The 15,748-nt window shown below is 45.0% G+C and overlaps 5 protein-coding genes across 5 annotated transcripts; all 5 read left to right on the forward strand.

Moving 5' to 3' along the window:
• The first annotated feature begins 2,948 nt into the window (after nucleotides 1-2,948).
• On the forward strand, nucleotides 2,949-4,637 carry LOC134178810 (zinc finger protein 862-like). Its single transcript, XM_062645709.1, has one exon. It carries the CDS (start codon nucleotides 2,949-2,951, stop codon nucleotides 4,635-4,637), a length of 1,689 nt encoding a protein of 562 aa, XP_062501693.1.
• A 504-nt stretch (nucleotides 4,638-5,141) lies between these two features.
• On the forward strand, nucleotides 5,142-6,134 carry LOC134178811 (zinc finger MYM-type protein 1-like). The gene has a single exon (XM_062645710.1). It carries the CDS (start codon nucleotides 5,142-5,144, stop codon nucleotides 6,132-6,134), a length of 993 nt encoding a protein of 330 aa, XP_062501694.1.
• Nucleotides 6,135-7,009: 875 nt separating this feature from the next.
• On the forward strand, nucleotides 7,010-9,056 carry LOC134178814 (zinc finger MYM-type protein 1-like). Its single transcript, XM_062645714.1, has one exon. The coding sequence runs from the start codon at nucleotides 7,010-7,012 to the stop codon at nucleotides 7,589-7,591; it is 582 nt and encodes a 193-aa protein (XP_062501698.1). The 3' UTR covers nucleotides 7,592-9,056.
• Nucleotides 8,112-9,056, forward strand: LOC134178813 (uncharacterized). The gene has a single exon (XM_062645713.1). It carries the CDS (start codon nucleotides 8,112-8,114, stop codon nucleotides 8,862-8,864), a length of 753 nt encoding a protein of 250 aa, XP_062501697.1. The 3' UTR covers nucleotides 8,865-9,056.
• LOC134178812 (uncharacterized protein K02A2.6-like) lies at nucleotides 8,875-13,529 on the forward strand. The gene has a single exon (XM_062645711.1). It carries the CDS (start codon nucleotides 9,104-9,106, stop codon nucleotides 13,262-13,264), a length of 4,161 nt encoding a protein of 1,386 aa, XP_062501695.1. The 5' UTR covers nucleotides 8,875-9,103; the 3' UTR covers nucleotides 13,265-13,529.
• Nucleotides 13,530-15,748: the final 2,219 nt, after the last annotated feature.

The raw sequence follows: 15,748 nt of genomic DNA on the forward strand, positions 1-15,748 counted from the left end.
TTTACAGTTACCTAACCTTCGCTTTCACCAAAACTTTCTATATTCACTAGACTTGAAAAATGGCCCTTTTTTCAAGTAGCGCGGCATTTGTTTAGTCCGAGGACAATCGGGACAGTGCTCTTTAAATTAATTAAGTTGCAACAATTAGGAAATATTTATTCTAAAATTGCAGCATCGAACTTACTTAGTTCTAGTGAAGGAGAAAAATGGTGGGTTAAGAGTTTGCGACTATGGAGGAGTAAATAGGAATACCATTCCAGACAGCTATCCACTATCAAGAATTGACGATTTCAGTTACTTAGATCTGCTAAATTAAAGGCTATCACCAAGTCCAACTTGCAAAACAGTCAAAGCAAAAGTTCGCCTTCTCTTGTCATAAAGGTTTGTTTGACTATCGCAGGATGCCGTTTGGTTTGACAAACGCCCCTTCAAAAACACATGCAGCAGTCACTGTTATTTGCTAGTTATAAGTCGTTTGAAGTTGCACGCTTGTTGCAGATCTGTTTACCAATCGTTGGAGTGACGACGGCTCTGTGGAACAGCTGCCAGTCAGTCGGCAAGAACCCTGCACAGGTTTCAGCCGGTTAGTGTGGGATCATAAGTAATCGGGAGTTGGGGTGGAAGCGGTGCATCATCAGGGTTGACAAGCAGCCGTAGTCGGTACGTACGTCATATAGTCTTTAATTCTTTTGAATGCTTACAAAGTTGCACAGCAATTCCAATTCATAAGAACCATATGAGGAGACAGGTTTCGGTCGATCGGCATGCAATTTGCATTACTTGTGCACGCATGCCAGATTTGTTGCATTATTTGATTAAGCGTACACTTCTGTTTCAGTGCTCTTCAGAGGCTGAAGAAGAGACAAGTCAACATGATATTTCGATTGAAGGTTTCGCAATTTAATCGTGTCGTTGTCTTCAGATGAACAGCGCGTTTTATGTTACTTAGTTAGATGAAGTAAACTTTGTAAGATATGCTGCTGCTGCTGCTGTCCAACAGAGTTTGTGGAATTGCTAACTAGATATCGTTTACATGCAAGCGCATGCATGATTACGCCTCAACTCTACATCTTTACTCTAGATAGCTACGCGTTTCTTTGTCTGCGTGCAGGTGAAAGACTTTACGGCTACAGCTGTCACTTCGACTTCGGAAGTCGAAGAAATCTAAACGGACGTCATGAAAGTTGACAGCACTTCGAGAAAGTTTCAAAAGCAGCAGCAAATTTCGGTAAGAAATATCAAATGACATAACATGTATTTGCGTGTATATGCAATATCAAAAATCAGTGTATCTATATGTCAGAATCGAGGAATAGAGTCTTATACAGTGATTCTCTTGTTTCCATAGAATGAGATGGATTGACGGCCACTGCATGGACCTGTTCACTATTAACCAAGAGGCGATGCTGCAGGCTATCTCTACTAGCCCTACATCTGCAAACCTCGAGACTAGCTTGGAAGTCACGTCTACGATTCCTGAAGATGACTTGGAGTGCGTAGTGTCACCGTCAACGTGTACACAACAGCTAGACAGTCATGCAACTATTGCAAGTAATCATACCAACTCGACGGCTGCAAGTGCATGCACCAAACGACCAGGAAGCCTGAACGTGCTCGATAGAGACATTGAGTTACCAGCGGTTTGTCATGAAAAACTCCAACGTACCTTCATTAACCGTGCAACTAACAATTGTCTTTGCATACATATAGTATATATAGTAATGAGCCAATGGTTTAAATTGCTGTTCTCAAGAGTTTCGCTGGCCAAAGACAAGGCAAATCCCTACAAAACAGCAAAGAGTCTTGTCCCTCTCTCTGCTTTTCCAAAAAATCCCGTTTTGTGAGTCGGAAATGTCTTGCGGCTCTTTTGGGTAAACTGCACGCATCCAGTCTCTAGAGGAAGGTGGCCCCGAAGAGTTGCTAAGATCTTCGCACGAAGACGACGACGTCGACTCTTCCTCGTCCAGACAAAAGCCGGAAGGTTCGGTCACCTTTAGGATGATAGATAATGCAAAGTATGAGTGAATAGATGAGCGATTTGGAAGCCCAAAACCTCAAGATGATGTCGCTACTTCTCTTTAAGGTCTACTACATGTAAGGGAGGCGTCAGCAAACGCAAAGCAGCGCGCAGCAGCTGTTGCCAGAGTGGTGTCACGAGATGGCAAGACTATTCGGAATTGGCGGATGAATTTTATTTAAAAAATGCAGAGAGTTTTCAAAGGATTGACAAGGCAGACATTCAAGAATCAGTGTAACGTATGACGAGGAGAGCAAGAAGGCTATGAAGTGGGCTAGGAAGCTTTCGTGTATTAGAAGGCTACCAAACATGACTTTAATTAAGAGAGTTTGTGACTATGCCAACTCCAATCTATTTTCCCAACTATTCTTTGCCAGCTGGGTTTCCACGAAATATTAGTTTGTCAATTGCAAGGTTTCTCATGGCAGTGTTCTCGCCAGAGGCGGCAGTGCCTGCATTTTGCCGGTTGGGAAGGAAAAATGCCGGTTGGGAAGGTAAATATAGCTGATTTTGCCGGTTGGATGGATTACAATTATTGCCAAGTAAGAAGAAGGGACTATGGTTGTGGAGACAGCCTGCTGTGAAAGCTAAACAGCTACATGTCAGTAGGGTACCTGTATCACATGTTAATTGCATTCTCACCTTGCCATTGGCACGTGTGCACCAACAGGCTATCAAGATAGGAATGCCATTTTGCAAAAGACACCTGCACATCCACATGTACACCTGCACCTTCTCTTACAAGAATGTTGTAACTCATTTCTTTACTAGGGCCTTGTATATAAGGTGTCATGGTACATCTGAATAGCTATATAACCTATAGTTGAAGTTTCTGTACTAGTAATGGCTGCATGTGTCACATACAGTGACGCTGCATGTTTCACATACGGTGACACTAAAATCCTTACTGCGCATCCTGGATACTGAAGGTATGGATCTAGCCTCAACAGCAGATAGTGGACCTCCTGTAAAGAAGGTGAAATTGCCATCTGGCATGCCGGCTAGCTACACAACATGGGCAAGTACTCGGTCGTGGCTGACCTACCGGCTAGGTGAAGATGGTTCACTGCCAAAATTGTTCTGTAAAGTGTGTTGCCAGCGGTACGATAAAACAATGTTACCTGGAGGACACAACAGGAGAGCATGGTCTACTAGAGGCTGTACTCGACTGAAGCTAGACGCAGTAAAGGAGCACGAGGAGTCTTGGCTACACAAGCAAGCTATTGGTCACAGCAAACAAGCTGCACGTGTAGCTGAAAGTGGTGGCATTCAAGGAATGCAGATACAGCACATCCGAAACAAAAACAAGCAACAGGATGCTGCAATGTTGAAATGCCTGCAAGCTCTGTACTGGATAGCAAAGGAAGATATTGCTTTGAGGAAATGGCATAGTTTGAAAGAGCTACTAGGCCAGGTTGGTGTTGATCTCTCCGCTATCAGACTGGGTAAAAATGCACACTACGACAGTGACCAAATACTAGGAGAATTTCTGGAAGCTCTCGCTGAAGTAGTTCATGATGAAACATCGTCTCTTATTCAGCGATCTGCATTTGTGGGAGTCATGGCAGATGAGACAACTGATGTTAGCAATATCTGTCAGCTTGACTTACACCTTCGCATTGTTTGTGATGGTGTAGTTAGGTCTCGTTTTGGTACTTTCCAACCCGTACCTAACACTACTGCCTACACTTTGACCAATGCAATATGTGAGTGGTGTGAAGACCGTGGAGTCAACCTCCGTCGTCTGCACTTTGGCACAGACGGAGCAAGCAATTTTACTGGCCGCCACAGTGGCGTTGCCAGCCGAATGAAAGCAGTCAATCCACATCTTGTGCATGTGCACTGCGTTTGTCACCGTGAGGCCTTAGCAGTATCTGACGCGTGCAAAGACGTCCCCTACTTAAATAACGTATTCCAGCCAACGCTGGGAGGAGTATTTCGCTTTTTTCATAACTCGCCAGTGAGAGAAGCAGCTCTGCATGCTGTACAGGTACTGTTTGACAAAACTGAGACTTACCTTAAAGAACCCAAGTTTGTACGGTGGTTGTCGCATGAGGCTGCAGTAAAAGCCTTTGTAAACTGTTTCCCAGCATTGATAGTAGCTCTTAGCCGCGAAGCCTCTGAAAGAAAAGACGCTGCTGCAAAGGCATACCTTGCTCATATCTCAAAGGTAGAGTTTGTTGCTTCCTTGCTAATGCTTCAAGATTTGCTACCTCACCTGACTCGGCTTTCGAAAGTGTTTCAAAAATCCAGTTTCAACTTTAGCGATTTGCAGCCAGCACTAGATGTAGCTATGGCATCCGTAGAGCAGCTCCGAATAATGCCAGGGTCTAACGAGCAACAACTTGAACAGTTTCTGGAGTCTGCAAATCTTACGATCCGAGACTTAGATCTTAAGAGACGCAGATGGAGAGAAACAGTTCGAAATACTTATTTTGATAAACTTGAGCAAGGTTTGAGAGACCGATTTCCTGCAATGCCGTTGCTTGCAGCATTAAGCATATTTGATCCTGTAGCAATTATTGAAATGTCAATGTCAGACGTGTCTCAGTGGCGTATCTACGGGGTGGCCTGGGGGGGCACGTGCCCCCCCAAATATTTGACTTTTAGCTTTCTTTGATTTGTAACCCTATTGTCCAATGTTCAGAATCAGATGCTAAATGAGCTACTGACCTAGAAAAGAATTAGCGCGCTTTATGCTTACACCCGGTCAGTGGAATTAGCGCACGTTATGTACGAACACGTGGCTTATAATGACTGAAGCACATACGAAGAAGGCTTCCCGGAAACGGTCAGGAAACAGCAGAAATGAAACAATTCTGACTTTCTTTCAGCCCAAGAGGTTTGTGAAATTGTGACTGGTGTGCTCTTGCTGTCTGTACTAGCTAGCTAGTAACTGTAGGATGTCACCAGGTCGAGGGCAGATTCTCCCATTTCAGTTGGTACAGAAGGGCATGTGATTACGGATTCCGAATCGGCGTCTACGGTAGGCATTAGCGAGAATGCTGAGTCTGAGTTTGCTTCTGCCTCGGAGTCACTATGTCTATCTCCTTCGGCACATGTCCTTGCCGAGAGCAGTTACGAGAGCAGTTTCAGTAGTTCCGTAGCAACTGTAGATCTTTCCATGGCCAGCAGCGGGCCTGTGTCACCGAAAACTGCTGTAGCACCTGCACTCATATATGCAGATTCTGAGCTGGAAGTAGATCTAGATTGTGGATCACCGACAAATCCCGAGACGGACTGTGCCGAGGATGCACCAGGCGCCATGAAAGGTTTACAATCACCTGCAGGTACACGAAATATCTATTATCTTGTAACACAATTTCGTCGGTACAGTACTCTAACTAATTATTGCATGTATGTTCCGCTCACAGATCTGTCACGCCATATTGGAGATAGGCCTGCGCAGCCCCTCCTGTCAAAATTTCCAACAACTAAGTTCGGCTCGAAACATCGCTCCTTCTCTCCTGAATGGTACAAGGCATTCACGTGGGTAGAATATTCCATAGCGAAAGATGCAATATACTGCTACCCCTGCCGTCACCTCAAGGTAGGAGCAGTTAGTCGAGTTGATCCAGCATTCACTACAATTGGTTTTCGGGGATGGAAGAAGGCTAAGGGTAAAAGTGGAGCCCTGAAACAGCACGCGGAATCCGCGAACCACCGAGCGAACATGCAAGTATGGCAACAACGTCTTGTTGCAGAAAGAGAAAAGGTTCAATTCGGTGTGGACTACCAACTACGGGATGTGGAAGAAGAGGAGATTATGCTTAATCGGCACTACCTGAAGTCAGTTATGACAGTGATTCTCACCCTTGCGCGACAAAATATACCACTGCGAGGACACCACGAATCAGAGACGTCGGAGAACCCAGGAAATTTTAGAGCTATTTTAGACCTCCTAGTCAATCAAGACGCTCGCTTGCAGCAGAAGAAGAATAGCCTTCCTAGAAATGCCAGATACCTATCACCTAATGTCCAAAATACCATACTGGATATACTTGGAAAGATGGTGAAGGACAAGATTTGCTCCGAGTTAAGGCAAGTGGAGCTTTCACGCTCATGGCAGACGAAACACGTGATGTCAGCAAAAGCGAACAGCTGTCCTTGGTTGTGAGATATGTTTTTGAAGGCAATGTGTGTAAACGGTTCCTAGGATTCGTTGCTTTAACCGATCTTTCTGCAGCGGGAATCGCCCACTCTATTACGAAATCACTGGGTGAGAGTAGCATTGATTTGTCAATGTGTGTTTCTCAGAGTTATGATGGAGCGAATGTAATGAGCGGCGAGCATGGAGGCGTCCAGGCGAAAATCAAGACTATGTGTCCTCAGGCTACTTACTGTCACTGTTATGCACACCGTCTGAATCTGGCTCTCGTAGACTGCTGCAAAACTATCCCAGTCGCTTACGAATATTTTTCACTTCTGAATTCCCTTTACGTTTTCGTATCTTCGTCGGCCGTTCACTGCGTACTTGAATGTGTTCAGGAGAATATGAAGGAAATCAATTCCTCGTATAAACCGGTTCATCTTAAACGGTTATCAGACACAAGGTGGACATGTAGGGTAGACAGTGTAAGAGCTGTACACGACGGGTACAAAGCAATCATAGAGACTCTTCGTCGAGTTTCTGAGGGGAACAACAAGGATCGTGCGGTGCAGTCCAAAGGATTACTAAGTCAGATTCAGTCTCTACAGTTCATTGCTTGTACCGTCATATTTAAGAAAGCTCTCCTACTGACAAAGGGGGTTTCAGATGTACTGCAGAGTAAGCAACTTGATCTAGCTGCAGCCGTAGATTTGGTAGAAACGGCAATAGACACTTTGCTTGAATGGAGAAAGGCGTCATTTGATTCATCATTGTGGAAGAATCTATGGAATGATATCGAAGAACTGGCCAGAAACAACGAAGTGGACCTTGGTGATCTTTCCCAGTCGAGGCGCCGCAATCGAGTCAGCCATCAGCCAACACGTCTAGATGAGTACGTAATAATGGAAACGACCGGCAGGCAACCAGTTATTTCAGAGGACGTCGAAACCTATGTTAGAGTTTCCGTCTACTACGAAGTGCTTGACTCAATCATAGGAGAAATGAAGCGCCGATTTTCCCATGAGACTCGTCCACTGATAAGGGCATGTAGCGCTTGCATGCCTGGATCATCTTTTCTCAATGCAACTACTATGCAGCCATTGATTGTCCACTACAAGCTAAATTTTGAGGACATTTCTGTGCAAGCCGAAGAATGCAAACGGTTTCTTGCAAGGAAGAAGGATGTAAACTCTTTATCTGACGTCTTACACCATCTCTTGCCAGTCAAAGAGGCGTTTGTAGAGTTGTATAAACTTCTGACCATAGTGTTGACTATGGGTGTGTCAACAGCATCTTGCGAACGCTCGTTTTCGTGTCTGAAGAGGCTAAAAAGCTATCTTCGGGCCGGTATGGGTCAAGATCGGTTAAACAGTATGGCTTTGCTTGCAATAGAGAGAGACCTCTCTGGAAAAATAGACATTGACGAAGCAATTGAGTTATTTGCTAGAATAGACAAGAACAGGAGAATTAAGTTACTAAAGTAGATTGCTGTCTATAGTGTAAAAACCGCACAGTGTGAGAGCTCTTCAGGAAGTACAATATCAACTCTACGAAATACTACTCGCCGTCTACAGTGCAAATGCCCGCGCTCGAGTGCCCCCCCCAGTCTTACAAGGCTGGTTACGCCGCTGCGTGTCTTCTTTTGGCAACGATCATTTGGAAGTTTTATTAAACTTACTCGGTCAACCTCACCAAGTTAGTGTTGACGGTGTTAAGGAAATTGTTAGGCCACTTGTAGATTCTGCGGATACCAGAGTGGAATGGGTACATGCAAAATCTGTCATCAGAGCAGACACACGATTTCATCAGTGCAAAGCTAGTGCCGAGCTAATAGCCACACTTCATCGACATTATTCATGGGACCTACCAAACCTTCTCAGTGTTGCTGATTGGGGTTTAGCTATACCATTGTCAACTGCAGATAGCGAACGCGATTTTAGCAAGCTCAAAATTATAAAGAATGCTCGTCGAAACCGTCTACAGTATGCTACTCTCAATCGATTGATGCAGATATCTGTTGATGGTCCTCCAGCAGCAGAATTTCCGTTTCAGACTGCTCTGTGGAAGTGGCACGGGAAAAAGACAAGGCGGGTACCCTCTAAAAGCTACACACCGGTGTCTGTACCAGCAGCGTCTCAACATTCTGTAACAAAGTCGTGTTCTAGCAGTTCAATGCTTGTTCCAATTTCGGCTACCACTGGTTCACCTGCTCCAAGTCCCCTTGGGGAAATACTCACTGACCCCCTACCACCTGGCAGTACCAGTTCTGCCGTGCCTACTGTCTCATCATTGGTTCCTACTTCATCACCTGTGACACTTGCAAAGCAGAAAACAATCAAAACATTCTTTTCCAGCGTAGCGTCTTCAGAGCAATCACCATCACCGTTGTTACTGAAGGAAAATAAACAACACCGCACACTTCCAACTAGCATTACAGTATCAGCTGCTGTTCCTGCTGCATCTGTTCCTTGCAGTACAATCCCTTCGGATGTAACTGATGAACAATTTGGACGGCAAGTGGTTTTGCTTCCACGCCATCAATGTCAGAGTCGTATAGACGGTAGAAATGGTTCAAACGCGTGCACAATAATTTGTGCCTTGTTTTGCAAGGAACTCATTTCAACCGAATCAGCATTGTGTGGCAATTGCTCTCACCTTCAGTCAATGATGTGCAACTGCATGATGGAAGGAAACAAGATGTACGATCGATTAGGACTAACAGGTATGTACTTGTTCTGGAAACTTCCGGAACATTGACACGTAGTAGCTATAACCAGTTAGTTCCGGTACTGGGTAGTTACCTTAGCTCTCTAGATGTTTCTAGAACGTCTAACTAACAGGTATATAAACGGTGCTACATAGAGTAAGAGACAGAGTGCGAGTTGAGTTGATACGACGTTTGTAGTTCTTAGTGTGCTTTGTATTAGAGTATACATATTTCGAAATTCCTATTGTCTCAAGAACACAACAGGATTTTGCTGGCGACGAGGAAAACAATGTCTGCAGAGATACAGCAACTCGTTTCAGTTCTTCAGGAACAAATCCGCTTGACGCAACAGCAGCACAAGGAGGAAATGGAACAACAACGAGAGATACACATGCGGCAGATTGACATTCTGGAACGTCAACTCAAAAAAAGCCACTCCACTGTACATCGTCCTGATCAGAAGTTTCAACCGTTTGACTCAACGTCCGAACTATGGAGAGACTATTGGTCAAGGTTTCAGACTTTCACTGAGGCAAACTCTTTACCAGAGGAAAAGCTAGCATTGGTCTTTCTAACCAATCAATCCAGTGACGTCTTCAAACTAATTGACAATTATGCATCACAACTGACTCCACCTACGTCAGCCAATAAACTGTCTATGAACCAAATACAGGAGTTCATGTCCCAACATTTTGATCCCAAACGATTTGTGGTGAGAGAACGTTTTCGCTTCTGGAGCGAGATCAAACGAAAACCAGGAGAAACCCCTCACGAACTCGCTGCCAGAGTACGTCAGATGGCTACAACTTGCGATTTCCCATCAATAAAAGACCCCCTAGATGAAGCTATGCGCAGTTGTTTCTTGTGTGCAATTAACAATGAAGCTGTGCTAAAAGCTGCCTTCAAAACTAAGGAGGAGGATCTCACGTTTCAGAATGTGGTTCAGATCGCAACGGAAGTAGAGGAAGCAGCCAAGACCGCGAAAGCTCAAGTGTATGCCAAACCGGATAACGTTCCTGTTCACAAAATCACCAGCAAATCTCGACTATCGACGCCTAAGCCACACTCAAAACAGGCGCTTTCCACTTCAACAGACCACAAGCCATGTGCTAGTTGTGGAAAGAAGGATCACCCTAGAGACAAGTGTCGTCACAGGGATGCAGAGTGCCATTTCTGCAAAAAGAAGGGACACATCGAAGCTGCCTGTCGAAGCAAACAGACCAAGAAAGTAAGATGCATCACTTCAGTCAATACGGTACGCAGCCAGGATATTCCTCAGTTGCAAATACAAATCTCTCAGAACGGAAAGCAACACTCATACCTGGTAGACACCGGTGCCAGAATGAACTTTATATCTTTGGCACGATGGAAAGCGATTGGTAAGCCACCAATCCAACCGACTACAGAAGAATATCGTTCAGCATCAGGACACAACATACCAATTCTGGGAACTACATGCGTAGAATCTTCTCTACTGACAGGGGAAGACAAGGAGGTTCTCAAAAAACAACTGGAATTTACAGTTACGAAATTGAACCTCAATCTCATTGGACTGCAAACATTATTGGATTGCGATATCAGCATACTAGACAGCCTCATTTGCGAGACCGCACAGAACACATCTGTGTGTACAGTCTCAGATCACACATCTCTCCAAAAAGCATGTCAGCAACTCACACAAGAGTTTCCTGATCTTTGGAAAAACGAGCTTGGATGCCTCAAAGACTTTCAGTTGGAGGTGAAATTCAAGTCAGACGCCAAACCAGTTTTCTGCAAACCGCGCACAGTGCCATTTGCACTACTGGACGACCTGTCTCTAGCCTACAACAAGGGTATTGACAGGGGCTTATGGAAACGTGTGCAGTTTAATGATTACGGAACACCAGTCGTTCCAGTAAGGAAGTCACCATCAGCTAGTCACCCGCAAGGAAGCATCAGAGTGTGTGGAGATTACTCTGTAACAGTAAATCCGCAGCTGGAGACACATCGGCACCCGCTGCCGCTTCCTGAAGATCTCATGCACAGATTGGGCGGTGGTTACTATTTCTCAAAGATTGACTTAGCCGATGCCTACAACCAAATTCCACTTGGTCCAGAAAGTCAAAAACGACTTGCTCTCAGCACGCACAAAGGAGTGCTCTTGCAAAAACGCCTACCCTACGGTATCAGTTCTGCACCAGGATATTTTCAGGAGATCATGGAACAGCTCACCAGTGATCTCTCAGGAGTAGCAGTATATCTGGACGACATACTCGTCAGCGGGAGAAATGCAGAAGATCACTTGCACAATCTCCGAGGGCTACTCAAAAGACTCAATGACAAGGGACTCAGATGCAGACTTGAAAAATGTGCTTTTGCTCAGTCGCGAATCACATACTTAGGCCATACGCTTTCGCTACAAGGCCTTGCCAAGGGACCAAAGGTGGACGCGGTAATGCAGATGCCGCCACCAAAAGACGTTGCCACACTAAAGTCATTTCTCGGATCGATTCAATTCTACCGCAAGTTTCTGCCTAATCTAGCGACGGCAGCAGAACCTTTGACACGACTCACTAGGAAGGACGTTCGATGGAAATGGACTACTACAGAACAAACAGCATTCAATGACCTGAAGGCAATGCTGAACACGGACACGGTTCTGGCTCATTTCAACCCATCCTGTCCTATCGGTATTTCTTGTGACGCGTCAGATGTTGGAATTGGTGCTGTGTTGTTTCATCGATATCCAGATGGGAGCGAGCGACCAATCGCCAACGCGTCCAAAACTCTTTCCTCAGCACAGAAGAAGTACTCACAAATTCAGAAAGAAGCTTTGTCCATCATTTTCGCTCTACACAAGTTTCATCAATTTCTTTATGGAAGACACTTCATTCTCGTGACAGACCACAGACCTCTTCTTGCTATGTTTGGTCCTCACAAAGCAACACCAGTCATTGCTGCCAATCGATTAGCAAGATGGGCTCTTATGCTCAGTCAATACGACTACACAATCGAGTATCGTGAAACGTCAAAGCATGGCAATGCGGATGCCCTGAGTCGCCTACCGGCAGAATCCGACCCCAACTTTGACAGAAAGGAAAGCGATAGTGACATCGACACGGTATGTCTCATCAACACTATCAGCACTCAGATCAATTCCGGCGACCAGAACAAACTTCGAAAGGAGACCGCCAAGGATCCAGTCATAACCGAAGTTTTGAGATACGTTAGAGAAGGGTGGCCAAAACAAGTTTCAGACTTACTCAAGGATTTCAAGACAAAGGAAAACTCACTGACCACTATCAACGGATGCCTAATGTATGGAAATCGCGTAGTGATACCGCGAAGTCTACAACCGGAAATGCTAAAAATCCTACACGAAGGACATTTTGGTATGCAACGAATGAAGCAACTTGCTCGGACAGCAGTCTATTGGCCAAGAATCGATGCCGATATTCAAGACACTTGCCATCGGTGCACAGCTTGTGCCGAACACCAGAACAAGCCTGCAAAAGCAGCAAATCACCCGTGGATGTTACCGGAAAAGCCGTGGAGTAGAGTACACGTTGATCATGCCATTGATTTTATGGGACACAATTGGCTTGTCGTTGTGGATTCATATTCCAAGTACCCGTGTATTCACCCCACCAGCTCAACTTCTACCAAGTCAACAACACGATTACTTGAGGAAGATTTCGCACATTTTGGATATCCTCATGCTCTTGTGTCTGACAATGCTACTAGCTTCACGTCACAAGAATTCAAGACTTGGTGCCAAGAGAGAGGGATTGTTCATTTGACTGGCGCACCATATCACCCAGCCACCAACGGTGCCGCTGAGAGGCTAGTACAAACGTTCAAAAATTCCCTCAAGAAGTCCAGTAAACCACCCAGGGAAGCTCTCCAGGAGTTCCTTATGCAATACCGGCGATCACCATTACCCAGTGGCTACTCTCCCAGTGAGCTGCTCAACAACAGGTTGATCAGAGCCAAAATCGACACATTGGTGCCATCACCTGCTCATGAGGCACAAGGTCGTCAGGCTAGGGAAGCCACGAAGTCACAGGTGAAGGAGTTCCAGAACGCTGTTCACAAGGTTAACAATAATTACTATCAAGTGGGTAGACCGTGCTACGCTCTCTACTGTGGACCACGTCGCACCAGCGATCCAAGATGGGTTCCAGCTACAGTAATTCGAGTGCACGGCTCACGAAGCGTGAACGTGAAAGTACACCCACGAGGGCCAATCTGGCGGCGGCACATCGAACAGCTGAGACCACGCTATGGTGTAGAAGAAGACACAGATCCAGGTACAGACCCAGGGGATCTTATACACGTGCCTTCACCAACCCTTCAACCAGATGTTGAAACCAACAGCCAGGAATGTCAACCAAGCGCACCTCAATATGGACCGGGCAACCCTCGACGATCTACAAGGATTCGTAAACCAAAGAAGGTTTGGAATTGCTGACGTCTTGTCCACCTTCATAAGATCGAGTTCAAGACTAAAGGGGGAGGTGTTCTGGAAACTTCCGGAACATTGACACGTAGTAGCTATAACCAGTTAGTTCCGGTACTGGGTAGTTACCTTAGCTCTCTAGATGTTTCTAGAACGTCTAACTAACAGGTATATAAACGGTGCTACATAGAGTAAGAGACAGAGTGCGAGTTGAGTTGATACGACGTTTGTAGTTCTTAGTGTGCTTTGTATTAGAGTATACATATTTCGAAATTCCTATTGTCTCAAGAACACAACAACACACACACACACACACACACACACACACACACACACACACACACACACACACACACACACACACACACACACAGACGCACACGCACACAGAGCCGTAGCCTGGCTTCAAAAGTCTTTGGCATCTTTGAATCTTTGGCATCGCCGCATTTCAACAAGTCTCCAGAAAGAAAATGTACGCATTATTAAGAACAAAGTAAATACAATAATTAGCAAGAAGCAAAAGGAACCGAATGCTATTTCTAGATTAGGTTTTAGTTCTAGATGTTTTGGTCTAGATTTCAGTTAGATTGTTAAGAGTAGCAAAGTTCTTGAACTGTGTTCAAGAACAATACTATTGTAATGGACAGTTTACTATAGACATTGTAAGGTAGCACTTTTAAATTCACGCGTTGTACTATGATTAGAAAATATTGAAATACAGAGAGAGAGAGAGAGAGAGAGAGAGAGAGAGAGAGAGAGAGAGAGAGAGAGAGAGAGAGAGAGAGAGAGAGAGAGAGAGTATGATTACTGCTTAGAATTTATACTGCCTTTTGTAGTTTGCGTAGTCTCGCTTGATTATTTCTTTAACTGATTGATCGTTTTCAAAAGATTGTACGTCTCACTTTGCTCACAGATAAGTCTAGGATACATGTTGCACAGTTAGGGTGACATGAACCGAATTCCGAGGCTAACGCGAGAGGTTCTGCAAGAGTCCTTGGAAAGTGACGTTCCGATCGCCTAGTTCTCCTTCGAAGGTTTTCTGTTAGAGTGCATAGGGTGCGAGGAACAAATCTAGGGTGTAATTCGGTTTGTTGGTAAGCTTCATATCTCTCAGCGACTACTTTCTGAAACCAGGACCAACGAGAAGCGATACGTACTGACGTTCAGTCGACGTCGATTTTAAGCTACAAGTTTCTGCTTGAGTAGGGTAACAGCTCAGTCTAGTATGGAAACGTCATTTCTTTCATACGATTTTTTCTAGATTATTGTAGTTGCGCAGTTGGAGTTAAAATGGCGTCCAAAATACGGGTTGTCGCAACTCTGACCTACCCTATAGTCTCGCGTGGCCAGACGTTCGCGCGGGGGAGGGGCGTGTGGGAGGAGGAGCCTGTAGTACTAGAGCGAGTGGTTCAGAAAACGGCACTTTGGAGCGATCTTGCTACGCGTAGGGATTCGGAAAGCGATTCAGAGGATTCGTCGTCGTTGGATTCTTTGTTGAGTAAAGTGCTGGAGCACGCAGGAGAGCAATCTCAGTCCGAGGACGTCGACATCGTCATCTGAAGACGCAGCAGAAGACTTTGGATGTGTGGAACCGTCTCTGTTTGAGACAGTTCATCTACTGATGAATTGCCCTCATCTGCCGATGTTGACGAACACAGCTGCTGTGAACGGCTATCTGACATGTCGTGGTAAGTCCTAATGTGAAGAAGTTGCCGACAGCTGTACGGGACGTCTGTAGGTGTGATTGCGGTTACTAGGCTCGGAAGTGACTTATGATGCAGCTGTATTAGTTTACCACACGCAGATGTTAACTAAATGATATCTCATTAATTAATTAACTGTACACTTTAGAGGTCATATTACAATACAAAGATGTTAGGTAACAGTAGAGAAAGTCGCAGGCTATCAAGACGAAGCAGAACGAGAAGAGGAGTCAGCAACTACTTGCGAAACAAGTGAGTTGATGTCAAGTCAGGGGACCGTTTAGTGACCTTGCTAATTGGCTACTTCCTCTATTAACAGCATTGTTGTTAGACCAAACCTTAGTAGGTAAGGCCCCCACCACTCTTGTTGCAAAAGCCGTATCAAACCGCCTGTGTAATACATACGCCGTCGTTACCCTAACTATAGAAAATTCGGGAACTTGCGGTTTCGAATTACTGTCTGCCCTATCGCGCAGAAGTTATTACAGATTTTCAAAGCGCAAAGTCAGCGCGAACAGAGAGTAGACTGTTTTTGCAGCCTGCTGCAACACAACGCCGCACCATACTCGAGTATGACAACAACGGATAAGGTATGTATACATACCTCCAATGACGTCAACGTGCTAATCCGCCCATTCTGGAAATGGGAAAAGCGGAAGTAACTTTCAACTGCTCTCATTCTCTCAGTACATTCGCAAAAATCTAATTTTATTTTTTCTATAAAGTACACATAAGTAGATCTTTTAACTTAGTTCAATAAATAGTTTTGATTTTTGCGCTGCAGTAGCCCTTT

The sequence above is a fragment of the Corticium candelabrum genome, chromosome 4 (genome assembly GCF_963422355.1).
Source record: "Corticium candelabrum chromosome 4, ooCorCand1.1, whole genome shotgun sequence".
Taxonomy (NCBI): domain Eukaryota; kingdom Metazoa; phylum Porifera; class Homoscleromorpha; order Homosclerophorida; family Plakinidae; genus Corticium; species Corticium candelabrum.